General features: G+C 50.1%; 1 protein-coding gene across 9 annotated transcripts in view; it reads left to right on the top strand.

Annotated features, from left to right (window-relative positions):
• EXD3 (exonuclease 3'-5' domain containing 3) overlaps positions 1–17563 on the top strand; it is a 178792-nt gene that overhangs the window by 47827 nt on the left and 113402 nt on the right. For 7 of the 9 annotated variants that reach the window (XM_086858795.1, XM_086858796.1, XM_086858797.1 and 4 more), the window contains 5 exons: positions 1402–1569; positions 2769–2936; positions 11889–11942; positions 12414–12553; positions 13479–13579. In XM_086858795.1, the coding sequence (XP_086714921.1) occupies positions 1402–1569; positions 2769–2936; positions 11889–11942; positions 12414–12553; positions 13479–13579 (631 nt within the window). The remainder of the gene's footprint in view (positions 1–1401; positions 1570–2768; positions 2937–11888; positions 11943–12413; positions 12554–13478; positions 13580–17563) is intronic. The other 2 variants (XM_086858799.1, XM_086858803.1) reach the window with 1 other exon arrangement.

Here is a 17563-nt window from a genome sequence, read left to right as displayed (position 1 = left end):
AAGGCTGGAGCCCTGTGTTTAACATCACAAACTCTTGCCACAGGGAAAATTACTTACAGGGAGAAATCTCTTATCTAAAGGCCCATCTCCATTAGTCATCAGCTTTTTCATGCTGCCTTTGATAGCCTAGTGAGAAAGAAACAGTTTCTGTCATAAACCATAGGTTCTGTGGGTTTTCCAGACATGAAAGACACTCTGGAAAACAACTGTCTTCCAGTAAAAAGTGTCGATGAATGAAAAAAAGAAGAAATTTGTTGGCAAATTTTCTGTAGATTTTGTTTTGTTTTCCATGTCTTTCTTCAAACTTTATATTGTTTCCAGTGGAAGCTCCGAATGGGGCCATGAAATCCAGTAAATTACAAGTGCTGGCTGAGGCAGGAAGGAGCATCTTTTGCATTTGGCTTTTTAGCCAGAGAAGAAAGAGAGCAGCTGCTGTGGGTGATTTCTTGTTTTGTGTGGCTGCTCTCGCCCTGCTCCACGCTGCTGCTGCAGTGAGAGGTCCTGTGTGGGTACTGAGGATGCCTCACCCTGCCAACCCTCCCAGCTCCCTGGAAACTACTTCTAATGTAAACATGATGGAGATATTGCTCAGTACTGCTAATTTATCACTTCTACCAGATGGGGAGTAAGTAGCCTATTAACATTCACAAAGTGAGGGTCCAATTCCTTCACATTTCTAAACACATCTCCCTGGGATTCCTAAGATTTATGGCGTGGAGTTTTCCCATGTTGTGAGCCCCTGTGTGGGGCCTTCAGGCTCCTGGAGGTGTGCAGGGGCAGAAGGTGCTCAGGGAACTTTGGGGAAGGAGCACAGATTTGGAGGATGACAATCTGACAGAATTTGAACTCACAGGTTTCTTTCACTTTGATCTGAGTGTAAAATCCCAGCTATTTTGAGACTCCCAGGCATTCCAGTTATGGGCAGTATTGTGGCTGAAGTGGGCATAAGGTCAGATGTGCAGGTTTGTGGTGCAGCCGTGAGGAGGGGTTCTTGTACTACTCCTTGGAGGTTCCTTAGAAGATCAGGAGGTTTTTGAGCCTACTTCTCTACCTTCAATATTGCCATTTTCCCAATAACACCCCTCTCTCCAGCTCACTTCTTTTCTCCCCCTCCCCCAAATCCCAAGCCCCTTTGTCTGCCCCACAGAACAACTTCTCTGTCTTTATGGGATAATTAGTGTGGACAATTGCTGCTTTTCCCATTGGGTTTGAGGTGCAGCGAGCCATGAAGGAATCTGTAATGACATGAAAAGTCACTGGAGGCGCGGATGGTGGCTGAATAGCAACAGTTACCTCTCTGAATAGATTAAATAAAAAAAAATAAAGCTTTGTGTTCAGCTGGGGGAAGGGAGGATTCACTAATCTTTTTGTACATGACAATGTGGTTTTGTATCTCGGCAGCTCAAGGAAGAAATCAGGCGTGGCTTTGCCAGGCTGGAGGAGCCCTTGGCAGGACTCCTGGCCATGCTGGAGAGCAGCAGCGACTGGAAGGGGAAAGGCCGTTCCCTGAGCCATTGCATCACCACCGAGCTGCAGCTCTGGATGAAAGCACATCCTGCTGTCCCACAGGTTAGAAAAAGAGGAGGAAAGAGAGCTGGGAGAGAGGAGAGAGCAATTGATTTCACTGTTCTTCAAGTGTGCCTAGAGTCACTTTATTCCAAGTCCGGTATCTTCTCTGTAGCCCTGTGCAGAGAGTGAAGGTGTGAAACTCACGGTGAGATGTTGTTATCTGTGGCATGCTGGCCTGAAAATGAAACCACACCGGGGGCTGTGCTGCCAGAGCTGTCTCCCCTCCAAAGCTGGGATTTCCATCTCTCCAGATCAAACCACTTTGGGCATTGCTCTTGCAGCCTTTCCAGGCTGGAGGCTCTCCCACTGGAACCCACATCCCTGCTGTCACGAGAAACCCAGTTGCAGAAATCTGCTCTGTGTGTTCTTCCAGCTCTGCAAATAGAAGCCAGTTACTGTAGGATTGCTTAATTCCTGCCATATGGTGGGAATGCAGAAAATGGAACAGCCTGCCTTTTCAGCAGCTGATTAGCTCTGTAAAGTTGGGTCATCAGATTATATGTCCTAATGTTTACCATTCCTTCTGCCTTCAGATATTCTGACCTACTGAGATTTTCTCTCTTCTGTAAGCTTTTGGCTCTGAACTGCAGGATAATTTTATATTTGTGTTGCTTCCTTTCCCATTTTTCCAAATGGCTTTGGTTAGATGTTGAGCTCTGCCATTCCAGGATCAGCAAAGTGCTGCTGGCACTGGGATTCCTGTGTCAGGAGTGAATGATCAGGGGGGAACACAAGGATTAATACCTGTGGCTGTGCATCCTTTGATGGTGCTTTTGCCTTCCCTTCATGCACCCAGCAGCGAGCCTGGGAATGACAATGGAATTCTCATGCCTGCTAGGTGAGATCCCCCTGGAGGGGAGTCTGTGGATTCAAAGACTTTCTGCTGGGAGCTCCAGGGGAGGATTTCTGAAGAGCTCTCTTAGCACAGAGGGCATTTTTCCAGTTTCAGGTTTTACTTTTGCACAACGCCCTATCCCTTCTCCAGAATTACCCCACAAATATTTCACGTTCTTAAAGTGGGTGCTGTGAAGGAAATGTGGATCACATTGTTGTGATTTCTGCCTGCAGCCTCCGTGGGGAAATTGGAGAAACCCTTCCCCAGGAATTTTGTTTAAACAAAGCTGCATTTTCAGCCGCCCTTGAATCACACCCATCTTTACCAAACGTGTGTTTGATTGTGTTTTGGTTGTGTTTTGAAGTCTGGCACCAAGCTGCAGGAGCTGCAGGCCCGTGTGCTCGGAATGCTCTCCCAGTGCCCAGCTAATCTGCTTGACCCCCTGATCAGCATTTACCAGCTCCACGCAGTGGACCGGAACTCTCTGCTTGAACACGTCAGTCATCTTTATCTCCAGGGCAATTACAAAGAGGTGGGTCGTGTCTTCAAATAAATTCACCTTGCCAGCTCTCTGGGAATGTCTGTGTCCTGTTTTTTGGATGCATTTCAGTGTGAATTCCATTTCACCCCAGCAGCTGCAGTTTAACCTGCTCTTCCCATGTACAGCAGCAGCCTGGGCTCAACCTGGGCTTCTCTGCTGAGGACACAATGCCAGGGAATCCTCTCCCCACTCCTTTGCTGACCTTTGGAAGTAATAGGTTAATAGGCTTTCATTCAGAGAATTTAAGGGATGGTTGTGAGGTTTTTTTGTTTTCCTTGTCCTTATAAAGAAAAGAAGGGATTTTAGTCCTTGGTCATAGACCTGCTGTGCTATCTCCAGCCCACCTGCAGCAGAGAGCCTGGAAAACCTCCCTGGTCCCATTGCCCCAACCTCAGGGCTCACTTGGAGAAGTTTTTGAGCCTCTTTAGCACCGAGGCTGATATTCCAAATGTGAAACAGCTCCTGTGTCTGTGGCTGGGTGGTTGACACAGGAGTTCAGCAGGCCCAGGATCTGGTGTTTACCCTGTTCTGCAGCACTGCAGCATCTCCAGCATCTCCAGCATCTCCAGCAGGCTTCTCCCATCCCCAGAACTGTTCCAGGCCACGCTGGACAGGGCTTGGAGCATCCTGGGCTGCTGGAAGGTGTCCCTGCCCATGGCAGGGGGTGGAACTGAATGGGCTTGAAGGTCCCTCCCAGCATTCTATGATCTTGCTTTTTTAAAGGCCAAAGCCTTGTTTTTCCCCCAGAAGCACGGTTCCTTTGGATGGTGTATAACAACTTGAGCTTGTTTAGCAAAAGGAAAACTCAAATATAGCATTCTTAAAATCCTGTTCTTCAGTAAAGCTGAATTCCCAGGTGACATCCTGGAATCCCATTCTTGCTGATCTCTTTCAGTACTGAAACAAATTCTGTATTTGGTTTGAAGTTCCCAGGTAGCTGCTTGAGACTTAGTCTTGTGCTCAAAAAGTTTTTGCATGTGAATATTTGACAATTACAACAGAAATGTCTTTGATTATATTCAAATGGGATTTTTAGGTTCATGGCTCCAAAGACATTTATTGTTTTCATTAGAAATACAGTTCTTTCTAGATCCAGCTTTGGAAATCGGATTTTTTTGGTGGAATTGTTCTGGTTTTTGTTTCACAACAGAGCTCATTTACTGCTCATTTCCAGTGTGAAGAACAGGAAACCTCAACAGCTTCTCACTCTCAGCCATAGCTTTCTTCTAGCTTTCTTTTGTTACCAGAAGGATGAATCGAATTCTCTTCAAAAATTGCAGGAAGTCTTTTATTGCCCTTGGGGAGTGAACACAGCTAACTCAGACTAACCCCAAACAGCCTGGAGCTGGGGCTCTGGGCACTGCCGTGGCTCTGGGTGTCCGTCTGTCCTGCTCTTCCCCATCTCTCAGCTGGGCCAGTGAAGCAGACTCACGTGTAGGATTGTTGGCTTTTCAGTCTCTCACCTGGCAGGACAGAAATCCATACAAACCCTGGCTGACATTATTTATGTTCTTGCTGGATTTGCAATAGAACACCAGGCATTTTACAGTTCAGTACCTAAAAGGGCTCATCAAACAGAGGGAGATGACATTTTCCTGGGCAGATGGTGATAGTGCAAGTATTTTAAGCTAAAAGAGGAGAAATTTAGATGGAATATTGGGCAGGAATTGTTCCTGGCAGGGTGGGCAGGCCCTGGATCCCTGGCAGTGCCCAAGGCCAGGCTGGACATTGGGAGCAGCTGGGACAGTGGGAGGTGTCCCTGCCATGGCTGAGATTGGATGGGATTTCAACCCAGCCCAGGCTGGGATTCTGTGATTTATTCTGGAGCAGATTATTCCCTTTGTCTGTGGTGTGCAAGCCATGAATATCCCTGCTCTGAGAGTTAAGGCTCCTTTCCCTCATGGGGGTTTTGGGGAATATTTGCTTTGGCAAACGAGGTCCCGGAGCTCCCTGGGGATGGCTGTGGCAGCTGCTGGTTCCTGAAGCACCTCTGGCCCTCCTTGGGGCTGGGTTTGGGGAGGCTGAGGCCGGAGCTGGGGCAGCACTGGCACAGGGCACAGGAGAGGGGCCAGGTGGAGCTGCTGGTTGTGCTTTGGCTGTGCTGGGAGCACCTGCAGGGGAGCAGCACCAGGGGATGGCACTGTGCTCCTGGGACGCAGGGACACAGCCACGCCGGGAGCTGGGGAAGGGCAGGAGCTGCAGCTGGGTTTTGAGGTGTCTGGGCTATCTGGAATTTTATCTGTGGTGATGGGAGCGTGCAGCTGCTGCAGGAGCAGTGGGAGCTTCGAGCAGGGCGAGGGGCTCCCAGCTCTGCTCATCGTGCCCCGTGGCATGGGGACATGGGAGGGATCAGCATTCCTGCTCAGGGAGTGCAGTCAAGCACAGCAGCCTCGTCCCTTCCCCAGAACCCCTCCAAAGCTGCCCACAGCTCCCTGCCACCCTCGGCCTGGGCTGTGCCAGAGGTGCCAGAGCCCAGCCATGCTGCTGGGTGCTGCGAGCCGGGGCTGTGGTGTGGGAAGGGCCTGGGTGAATGTACAGAGAAATCTCATGGATGTGGTGTGGGAAGGGCCTGGGTGAATGTACAGAGACATCTCATGGATGTGGTGTGGGAAGGCCCTGGGTGAATGTACAGAGACATCTCATGGATGTGGTGTGGGAAGGCCCTGGGTGGATTTTGTGTGGACAGGGTGCTGGGTGCTGATGGATTTGGGGTGTGTGGGAAGGGTGCTGGGTGTTTCTGGTGTGGGAAATGCACTTGGGTGCCAGAGGAAGTGGTGAAAGAAGGACTCTGGATGGATTTAGTATGGGAGGGACACTGCATACCGGTGGATTTGGTCTGTATAGAATGGGGTCTAGATGGATTTGGTGTGGGAAGGGCTCTGGGGGTTTGTTGGGTGTGGGAAGGACACCCTGTTGGTGTGGGAAGGGTTCTGGGTGTTTGTTGGGTGCAGGAAGGGTTCTGGGTGTTTGCTGGGTGTGGGAAGGGCTCTGGGTGTTGTTTGGGTACAGGAAGGGCTCTGGGTGTTTGTTGGGTGTGGGAAGGGCTCTGGGTGTTTGTTGGGTGTGGGAAGGGCTCTGGGTGTTTGTTGGGTGCAGGAAGGACACCCTGTTGGGTGCAGGAAGGGCTCTGGGTGTTTGTTGGGTGCAGGAAGGACACCCTGTTGGGTGCGGGAAGGGCTCTGGGTGCCAGGGGACAATGCTGGGATTCAGCAGACCGGGGGTAATGCAGCTCGAGCGGGGCTGCGAGAGGCCCTGAATAGGCCAGGCTGTGCTGGAGAAGAATGAGGGGTAGGCAGAAGGCAAGCTAGTGTTTCATGGTCATCTTATGTTACACTTCAGCCTTTCAAAGAGTGTCTGGGGCTGCCTGAATGAACCTCTCTGGCACTGCGAATGCGGGGCCCGCAGACAAAGGGGACTCTTGTCACTCGCAGGCCCCTTTGGGGAATAAAAGCCATTGTCACATGAACAGGGGCAGTCTGGCAGGCTGTGCATGCTTCAGTACCCCATGATATCGCTAAGTCTCAGCAGAAATCACATTCAGGGCCCTGTCAGCTTTGATTAGCGAGGTCTCATGACTTAATGTGCTGCGATATTTCATGTCTAAGGGTGGCGGCTGTCTTTCTGGGGGATGAATGCCCTCTATTGTCCACAGAGTTATTTTATTTACATTTTTTAAACAGCTTATAAAGGTAAAAAGATAGCTGTGCTTAAAGAAAAAAATCAAATTCCTTTGCTTGTGGATCAGCAGTGAGTGCTGCTCGGGTCAGATACAGTGAAAATTGTTTTCACAGTCAGCATCAAAGTTCTCGTCTTGTTTAACAGCTTTATAGTAAATTCTGAACAGGTGGCAGTGGAGCTGGGTTTAGGAAGGAAACAATAAATAATCTTTTTAGCCTCTGACAACCAGAAATATTCCTGGGCCTGAGAGACCTCCCACTCCAGCCTCTGTGTCAGTGATTCACAGAGTTTCTCTCCCCTTTATCACTTCGCTTCTTAAATAAGAATATTGGATGAAGTCAGCAGTATTTTATTTTTAGCAGGATTTTCAGTTGCTGTCCATTCAGATTTCTCTGTTTTCAAAAGCAGAGTATATTTTCTCTTCTGTTTTATCCATCAATTTCTAGAAATAAGGAAGGCTTGTATGCTGAATCGGGTTAATGTTTGCTCTTTCAATTAATATAATGTGGGTTATCTGATAGAGTTCAGTTATAATTTGACATAAAATATGTTGGAGTAACCAGACAAAAAACAGTGTAGACACAGAATTGCAAGTTTTTATCAGCAGTGCTGCTACAGGTGTAGTAAAAAAGGGTGATTGACCAGAGTTAAAGGAGCACAAATACTCAGAAGTGTAGAAATGGAGAGTTCAATCCCCATCATGAGCTTGGGGTCAGTGCAGGATGTTGTGAGCAGTCAGGGGTGCTGGTGTTTGCAGCCCTGCTTCATCCCTGCTGCTGGACTGCACACAGTGGATCTTTGCAGATCTGTCAGTAGAGATCAGTGTTAGCATTGATTGAGCACATTAATGGATAATCACATTTTAGATTCCTTCACTCTGGCTTTTTCTGAGCTGTCCTCAGGCCAGGGAAAATGTCTCTGATATTGCTTCTTATCTTCATTCACCACCTTAATTATAGCAAGGCTTCTTCAGCTCTTACTGTATTTTAAAGTGTGTGCATTTTTATTTCCTTTCTTCTTTTGAATTAAGAATTGTATTGGCTAAGAAGGCCAAGGGGAATGTTCCAGCAGTTGTTTCTCCCCTGGAGATGATGATTGTTTCAGTTTCCCCTGCAGGTGCCCTGCTGCTGCAGGCCAGCTGTGGTGGCACACTGCCTGCCTCTGATGCCCCTCTGGAGCAGAGGGAGCCAGCCCATGGCCCATGGGCCACTGCTCCCCTTCCAGAGCCTCCTGTGCCCTGGGCTGTGCCTGGGAAATGCTGGCCAAGGAGCTTCAGCATGGCTGGGAGTCAAAAATGAGCTGCTAGAGCTCTACTGCTGCCTGAATTTCCTGGCTCTGGGGCAGCCCTGAGGATGGGCAGCAGGTACAGCTGTGCAGAGTTTGGGTCTGGGGGAGGTGGGCAATGCTCAGGGAATGAGCTGGGCAGTTAAAGCCCATCTAAAACTGCTGAGTGACCTGAGGGACACAAATCAGGGCTTCAGTTCCCTCTTCCCCATGACCTGTGCATATCCCAAGCTGGACTCGTGCTTCTCTCCCCCTCCCTCAGACTCTGCTGGGAATAACCTGGCACTGCTCTGTGTTGATGGTCTCACTCCTGCCTGCTCTCCTGAGTGTGGGCCTGAGGAATTCCATGTTCCCCTGGTTTCTGCAGCCCTCCCCACAGCCAGCTGTGTGTGAAGTGCCCTTTGAGCAGGAAGCAATCAACCATGGAGCCTGATGTCATCCCCTGAGCAGTGATGCACTCTGAGCTCAGCAAAGCTGATTAGCCTCCAGTTTGAAATGAGTGATTCCAAAACACAAAACAGATGTGCCCAGTGATTAATACCTGCTCTGCCTTTTACTGAATTATTTCTGCCATTATCCAGGCTTTGATCGCTGTGATTTTCTTGGAGTTGACATTGGTTCCTCCTCAGCAAAATCTTCTGTTGTTTCGTTTATTTGGGATTTCAGAAATTCCCTCACGGTGTGTTTAGAAATAGTGCCCTCGGTCAGGCACAGACATATCTGTGTTTGTGCTGTCCCAGCTGGCAGAGCCAGGAGCAGGAGTCAGCAGCAGTCCTGGTGTCTGTCCTGCCCCAGCACTCGGAGCCGTTCTCCTGCACGAGGTAATTCCTCTGCCACCAGCCCCACCGTGGGAAAACACCAATTGCCAGTGCAGACACCACCCAAGTGCACATGGCCTTGCAGATAAGATCTTGTGTGGCTTCCTGCACCTCGTACTGTACGTGGAAAGAACAGTCATTTCTCGATGAGACGGAGCCAAGTGCACTGAGAGCGAGGCAGGAGGAGCAGGTGTTGCTGCAGGGTGGCTGGGCTGAGCCCGCTCCAGAGCTCCACACTTCCCATCCTGGGCTGCAGGAGTCTTCTGGTTCCCATGGACATGTCAGCTTTGGGAAACCTCCCCCATCCTTTGCTCAGTGCACTACACGAGGCTTAGGTGGGACTCAGTGTGGTGTTGCCCAGATTTGAGTTCTGCCCCAGCCTCAACCTCTGCTGTATTTTAGGGATTTATCTTTGGGAGACAAAACTATTACAAAATGTCCAGGTGGGATTTTTGCATTCGCTGTCATTAAGTCAAAGAATGAATGGCCCAGAGCTCCCCAGGGATGAGGAGGCCCAGGAGCTCGGATGGGAGTTGATCAGGACGTGGCCATCAGCTTTTCTCCTGCCCTGGGCAGTGAGTGCACTGATCACATCCCTCTCCCTGCACTCCTGGGGCTCAGCAGGGGGAGCAGCGTGGCCCAGGCTCCTTTCCATCGGGGCACAGGTTGGACACTGTTGTGTGCTGCAATAACAATCGTTGCTGCTGTTGTTAGATGATGTTAGAGACTCTGTGTGGATGAAACACATCTGTGTGCAAAGGCACGAGAGTAATGTTCTGTTCGGGGTCTGGGGCAGTGAGCACATTGATGGGTGGCAGTATCTCAGCATTCCCCAGGGCTTGCCCATGTTCCTGCATCCTGCCAGGGCTTTTGGCCCTTGCTGCTGTGCTGCTGCTCAGGATTTGGGCAGCCCTGCAGCTCCAGCCCCAGGATCCAGCGGGATGAGCGGGGTTGCCACATCCCAATTTCCCTGCTCCCCTTCCAGCCCAGCGCTGCCCTGGGGAGGGGGCTCCTCACCCCTGGGCTTACAGCCTGCTCGGCCTCATTCAAGTGTTTGTTTTCGGAGTCAAAATCAGCCTGCGAACGAGGTGTTGCTTGGCTGAGATCTTATCGGCTGTAAACACCCTGGTAAAAATAGGGTCGTTTTACACAAAACTTGTTTGTGGAGTGAAACAATTCAAAACACGATAATAACAAAACAAAATCTTAAAATAGCTCGGAGTGGAGACCACAGACACAGCTGCCAAGCACTTTCATCTTTATTACAGTTACTGATATCTCTTCTCTGCTATTCCCATTGTAAATAGGCTGATGTTATCTGTGCTGGGCTCCTGCTCAGCCCAGCCCCTGGAGCTGCACCCTGATCCTGCTGCCTGTCCCAGGGCCCAGCTCCTGCTTCTCTCTCGTGTGGAGCTTCAGGCATGGACAGGACATCTGCCCTGCTCCAGACAGTTCCCTGTGGCTGTTAAATTGCTGATAAAAACCAGCTTATGCCAAGGGCTGGGCCAGGCTGCCCCAGCAATGGGGTCTCCATCCCTGGAGGTGCTCAGAAAGCCTGGGGATGTGGCTTGGCTGTGGGGCTGTGTGCCGGGCTGATGGCTGCACTGGGTGATCTTAGAGGTCTTCTCCAGCCTGATGGTTCCATGAACCTCTGTGTGATTGGAGTTCCTGTGTCCTCCAGGCCTGGAGAGCTGGGCCAGCCCTGGGCAGGAGGGGAGGGCTCCCCACCTGCTGCACAAGTCAACTCCTGTTGTTCTGCACCCTTGGGGACACGGTGAAACCTCCAGCTAGGGAAAGAGGAAACCCCAACCTGACACCACACACCTTGTCTGATTAAGTCACCTGTACAGTTAGTAGAGCTGGAGATAAACCTCTGCCATGTAGATAACAGTGCTGCAATTAGGTTAATCTGAGCATTAAAAAGCCATTAGGGAGCTGTTGGATGTTGCAGTTAAAACTAAGGCTACAATAGGAGATACTAATGAGATCAAATGGTGAAATAAGGCCTTGAAAGTTGCAAATATATTCTACTTTTTTTTCTTTTAATTATTTCTTTTAATTCAGCAAACTTGAGGAGCTGTGAGGAAAGCAAAAACAGCTTTGGAGACCCAAACCCCTTTTCCAGGTCCACACTAGAAATAGCAACCTTCAACTTGAGAACAATCCCTCACAATATTGTGCTGAACATTGTGTTGTTAAGCTGATGGTGTGAGAGGAAAGAAGCAGCTCTTTGCCTCTGACTTGTGGAACAGTTCTAAAGTCTGGAGTAAAGGAGAGGTTTGGATGAGGTTTAGCTGGGCTGAGCAATGCTCCTGCATCTTTCTGTTCAGGCTCTGTGTTAATGGTGATTCCTCTTTTCATCATTCAAAGTTTGTCTCTTGATTTCTCTTTTGAAGATGAAGCCTGGACTTCCAATGAAGCAGTGTTAAAAAAAATATAAACCACCCAAACTTCCCCAAAACCAAACCAAAACAGACAGAAAAAAAAAATGTTTTCCCCCAGCTGGGATGGGACAGGCTGGACCAGCTCCTCTGAGCTTCAGCTCTTGCAGTTCATCCCAGCAGGTTCCAGAAGATGCTGATTTGGAGACAATTTGTGAGCATGGCAGGTCTTGGCTTATCAAAGATTTGGAGTGCCCATGAAAGGGAAAATACAGTTCTTCCCTTCTCTGTGGTGACCCTGGTGCTTCCAGGGGTGTGGAGTGCCTCAGGAATTTGAGAACCTGAAACCTTTTGATTTCAGGGTGTTTAAAATCTTGAGTTGCTTTCACAAAATTGAACTGTTTTACAAAACTTCAAAGGCAGAGAGAGACTGATAAAGTTCACTCAGAAAGGTATGGTGGGTCAGGTGTTTTTACCATGCCATTGATAGGAAATATCCATCCCAGCTGGTTTTGTCTAAGTGTTTCACTCGCTTTCTGCCCAACTTGATCTTTAATTTTTGCTCCAGGGGCTGTTGCTGCTCAGGATATGCAGCTCTGCCAGGAGTGTTCTTGTACATTTTCAATGTGGCCAAATGTTTGCAGAGTTTGGGCTTGATGACATAACAGAAGCAATTAACACATTAAAAATGTGTATAACAGCATTTTTACTTCACTTTGGAATAATGCCCATTTATCCACTGTAAGGTTCTTCTAAATACACCTTTTTTTCATGTTTTCTAGGCAGCCATACTGAGTATTAAGCTGAAATTACAGCCAGATCAAGATGTAGAGAAGGTGAGTCATTTCCTCTGCAGGCTCCTCTGTCATCAGATCCACCTTTTGTTAGCAGGAGATCCATCAGGGCCCTCCAGGAGACCCATCAGGGCCCTCCAGGAGATCCATCAGGGCCCTCCAGGAGATCCATCAGGGCCCTCCAAGTCCTGCTGCCTTTCACCTGAGCCTTAGCTCCATTCCCAAGCAGCCCCTGTTGTGTTGTTGATGCACCTTTACACCAAGGTTAGGCACAGAGGGGTTTGTTAGCCCCCATCACACCCCTTGCCCAGTTTTTCTGGCTGCAGCCACTGCTGTAACAGCTGCTGGCTGTGCCCAGCACTGAGGCAGAGATCAGTTCCTGGCTTGTGTTTGTGTTACAAATGCCCCAGCACTCCTGGAGGCAGCACTGGTGGCTTGGCCAGGGTTGGAGCTCTCGAGCTCCATGGGGATCAAAGGCAGGGCACGGTGCTTTAACATAATTCCTTCTCCTAGATGTGCACCCCACTGCTGCTCCAGGACAAAGCTAACCTGGTGGAAGATTACGTGGCAGAACATCCCGAGCTCCAGAGGAAGCTCTTGCAGACCCTGGACACGTGGTGTGACCCCAGCTTCAATATCAGAGACATCACAAGGTAGAAACACTTGTGTTTCTGAACAGCTGGGGCCAGGGTGCTGCCAGAGCAGAGTGTGGCTGTCCCTGGCTGTCCTGGGATCACAGCACAGTGTGGCTGTCCCTGAATGTCCTGGGATCACAGCACAGTGTGGCTGTCCCTGAATGTCCTGGGATCACAGCACAGTGTGGCTGTCCCTGTGAATGTCCTGGGATCACAGCACTGTCCCCTGCCTGCCTGGCTGTGATCATGTCCCAGATAAGGGAGCACAATGTATTGACTTTTCAGCTGAAAAAGGGAAAATTCTGGTGGCTGTGCCAGAGCCTTCTCCAATGGCCCAGCCTGTGGGACAGAGGACTCCTTGCTATTGCCAGATGCTGCTTTCCTGCCAGGATGAAAGCAGTGCAGGACCCCACAGCAGCAGAGCAGTGTCAAAGCTTCCCGGGGAGGTTGCAGCAATCGGCCTCTGGTGCTTTGCTGCAGACCAGGGTGACTTTCAGTATCAGTTGTACAGGTTTGGCAGGGAGATAACACCGTGATGAAGTGGCAGAAAAACAAGAGATGCAAGTGGTTAACCTTCCTGTGCTCATCAGCTCATGGTGTGTGTTTTCACTTCTGAATTGCCTCTCACTCGGCTAACTCCTGTCACTCAGAGCCAGCAGCACAGTCACAGTGTGGCTGCAGTGTCAGCTCTGAAAAAGAGATGAAAAGGCATTGCTCACTTTCTCTGCCTTTGTAATGAGCCTCTGGACTTGCTTCAAGTGGTTGACTGAAACTGTCTGAAATGTGTGGTTGTGCTGTTGGTTTTTCACTGTACCTCGGGAAAGGCAGGGGCCTGTCCTTCCCAACATCCCACAAACCCCAATCCCTCTCCTGTTAAATGCCTGCTGCTTGGGAAACATCCTTTAGATGATGCCACAGATGTGTCTTTCTGGTCTTGTTACAGACCATATCAAGGCCTGTCCAGGTACAAACCCGAAAAATTCAACCGCAGAGTGCTTGGCAAGCTGGTCTTCAGGCTCCTGGAGAGATTCAACATTGACCCAGGTATAGGATATTGCAACATATCGTGCAGTTATCTCAGTAATAAAGAACAAAGTCAATTTGTCTTCTTCCATGGTCATCAAGGAATCTCTGCTGTCATTTATCCTGGGGAATTTCAGGGTATAATTAATGATATTGAAAAACAAAGCTGGTAAGTTATGGGAATTATCACTTTGTGCTGTCGAAGAATGAAGTGCTGGTGACTAATAGACTGCTTCTGCCATGATCTGAAATAAATCCTGACCTCAGCGTGGCTCTGCATAAACACACCATGGTCAGCTCTGAGTTATGGCTCCATTCCTCTCACATAAGAGGCAAGTCATTATTCACTGGGGCTCTGTTCTCTGGGGCTGGGGTGCGGCAGCCGGGAGGAGATAATCCTTGGGAAGCCTCACAGCCCCTGGATCCTTTGCACAAACTAGGCTTGGTGGGGGAATTTTAAAGCTCTTACAGCCTTGCAAGAGAAGTGGCACATTTTCCATCATTTCAGCAGCAGCTTCAGCAGCAGCTCTCTAACAAAATCTGCTTTGCTTTGGTTCTTAGTGGGGATTGTTGATTTTTCCTCCTCTTTGAGGCCTTGCACCAGACTCTTTCAGGTGCACCGTTAGCTTTTACCCTGCAGAGGTTTCCATCATCAACCCGAGGTATGCAATTCTCTTTTCTTGGCCTGAAAAGGCTTTTCTAACCACAAACTGTGGGCTTGTTACACCTGTCAGCAACACTATTGCATATTTATCTTCCCATCTTCAGACTGGTGTCCAAAAGTTAACAAGATAAACTTTTCAAACCCTCACTGGAAGAGAAGTAGATATAATTAAACCCAGCACGTTTGTGTGAGAGCTGAGACATATGGGAATGATTTATTTAGAAATTAAAAGCTTCCCAGGAGTTCATTGGTTTTCAGTAGCTTCCCCTCCTTGACAGTGCTGGGCATTTAGTCAGCTGTGTTGTCTTTGATGAGCTGGAAAAAGAAAAGAGTTGTTCCCCTTTCCTTATGAAAGCTCCGCCTTGCAAGGGCATGATATAATGGTAAAGGTGAAATGATGTAACTGCTTACATGCAAAATTGTGGGAAATAATAATTAAAGAAAAGAAAAATCTGGGAAAGGAGCATGTGTTGGGCTCAGGGGCACTCTGGAATGCAGCGTGCTTTCATCTGGTGATGTTGTAGGTGCTGATAATGATGGGGATAACAATGGAATTAATGATAATTCTTGGTCCTCCACAGCCATTCACTGTGAGGAGGTTCCTTGGGGTAAATGCAGATCCCATTCCTTCCAGCCAAATGTCCTTCCAGCCCTTTCTCCCGTGCAGACTGCAGTGTCTGCAGTGCAGGGCACCTGCTTTGGACAGCAGCTAATGCCAGTGCTGGGTGACTCCCACAGTCCCATCCAGGCCAGGAGGTGTTGATTTTTCACATCATTCCACGTGTAATTACGAGCAGGAATTCACACATTGCTGAACTCTGCCTGTCAGTCTCCTTTGAAGTGTTTTGGAAGGGGATGAATACCTGCAGAGCAATTGCTGCCTCGGTGCTGGGCGTGCTGCAGCTGAGTTGGGAAATGCTGGCAGCTGGAATAACGTGGCTTTCTTTGTCTTCCCATATCTCCCCTCCCTTTTGCTGAGTTTCCAGGTGTTCTTTCTCCATTCTTAAATGAAAGCAAGTCTGACTGGGAGGGAAGAAAATACAAAGTACTTACAAAAGCACTTAGAAAAAGGAAGCAGGGCGGGAAAAATGTACAGATACAAGAAAGCTCATTTCCCTTGCTGTGAGCAGCTCCCCCAGGCACTGGTGGTGAGGCAGAGCTCACATTTCTTGTCACCTCACCTGGGCTCTCTGGTGCTGCGGCTGCTTTTGCTCTCCCTGGGACTCCCACTCACTGTGGGAGCCCGAGAGCAGCAGCAGGGAGGGAAGTGGCTTTGCTGAGAAGGGCTGCAGAAAAATGAGGTTTCTGGCTATGAGAAGGCAAACTTGTGCGTGACTCAGTTCTTGCAGCTCGGAATGGACCTGGAGATTTCAGTGCCTGAGCTGAGCCGTGACTGCCCAGCAGCCAGAGGTGTCCTGAGACCTGCAGCACCCCTGGGAACTGCCAGCCCTGAATTCCAGAGCAGTTAGGAGGTGGCCCGATTAAAAAAACATCTCACATCTCAGGGGGAATGAAATGAAAAAATAAAGCAGTCCTCTGAGATTAGTTCTGTTCTTTTTCAGAGCTGTATTTCAGTATTGCTGTTAACTCCCAAACAGGCCATGGGAAGTGGGAGATTTTCTGCCCAGTCCCAAAGGTGTCCCAATAAACTGTGTGTGGATTTCATTTAATTACCCTTATTGGGGAAGGAAGAAGCTGGGCAGAAGTGGTGTGTGATTGAGGAAATTGAGGTTTATGGAGTCTTTCCTCACACCTGGGTCAGTGCTCTGGCTTGACCAGCCTGTAGCTTTTCCAAGCTAATTACTTTATAGTCTTTGGAGACCCTGTGAGATGGACTTTACAAAGGCAGGTTTGAGCCAGAGCAGATGGCAGAGGTGAGGGAACAGCCCCTTCCAGGGCTGGCACGGCCGGCTCTGTTCCCTGCTGTGGTTTCAGGACACAGAGACAGCTCAGCCATGATTTTCACTGACAATTCCCACGTCTGAGGTGGGAAGGATCCCGCTGAGAGAAGTGGAACAGCCTCATGCTGAGCGCCCCGGTGCCAGGGGGGAGATGGGAGAGGGGAGCCCGAGAGCTCTGCTGGGGTTGGGGCTGCCCAGCATGAGAGGAACCTTCCCTGTCTGCACCGGCCGTGCCTCGGCTTTCAAATGCCATTTGTGTCCTGTCACCGCCCGGGCCCGCGCCACCGGGCACCAGAGGGCAGGAGAGGGCTGTGCACGGCCACAGCTGCACAGGTGAGCACAGCTGGACACAGCTGGACAGGTGAGCACAGCTGGACAGGTGAGCACGGCTGCACAGGTGAGCACAGCTGGCCACAGCTGCACAGGTGAGCACAGCTGGACAGGTGAGCACAGCTGGACACAGCTGCACAGGTGAGCACAGCTGGACAGGTGAGCACAGCTGCACAGGTGAGCACAGCTGGACACAGCTGGACAGGTGAGCACGGCTGGACACAGCTGCACAGGTGAGCACAGCTGCACAGGTGAGCACAGCTGGACAGGTGAGCACGGCTGGACACAGCTGCACAGGTGAGCACAGCTGCACAGGTGAGCACAGCTGGACAGGTGAGCACGGCTGGACAGGTGAGCACAGCTGGACACAGCTGGACAGGTGAGCACGGCTGGACACAGCTGCACAGGTGAGCACAGCTGCACAGGTGAGCACAGCTGGACAGGTGAGCACGGCTGGACACAGCTGCACAGGTGAGCACAGCTGCACAGGTGAGCACAGCTGGACACAGCTGGACAGGTGAGCACAGCTGGCCACAGCTGCACAGGTGAGCACAGCTGCACAGGTGAGCACAGCTGGACACAGCTGGACAGGTGAGCACAGCTGGACACAGCTGGACAGGTGAGCACGGCTGGACACAGCTGGACAGGTGAGCATAGCTGGACAGGTGAGCACAGCTGGCCACAGCTGCACAGGTGAGCACGGCTGGACAGGTGAGCACAGCTGGACACAGCTGGACAGGTGAGCACAGCTGGCCACAGCTGGACAGGTGAGCACAGCTGGACAGGTGAGCACAGCTGGACACAGCTGGACAGGTGAGCACAGCTGCACAGGTGAGCACAGCTGGCCACAGCTGGACAGGTGAGCACAGCTGGACAGGTGAGCACAGCTGGACACAGCTGCACAGGTGAGCCCCACAGCTGCACAGGTGTGCACATGAAATGCACATGAAATGCACATGAAATGCACATGAAATGTACATGAAATGTGCACTCAGATGTGCCTTTTCCACATGGAAGCCAAGCATTCAACTCCCCCGGTTCTGCCAGTTCTGTGCTTAGGGAATTTCCTGTAGAAGCTCAAAGAAAAAGCTGTTCAGTGATCTTCAGGGT

Source organism: Cyanistes caeruleus, chromosome 20 (assembly GCF_971803275.1).
Source record: "Cyanistes caeruleus chromosome 20, bCyaCae1.hap1.1, whole genome shotgun sequence".
In the NCBI taxonomy this organism is placed as follows: domain Eukaryota; kingdom Metazoa; phylum Chordata; class Aves; order Passeriformes; family Paridae; genus Cyanistes; species Cyanistes caeruleus.
The sequence above is the reverse complement of the archived record's forward strand: the minus strand, read 5'-3'. Positions and strand labels throughout refer to the sequence as shown.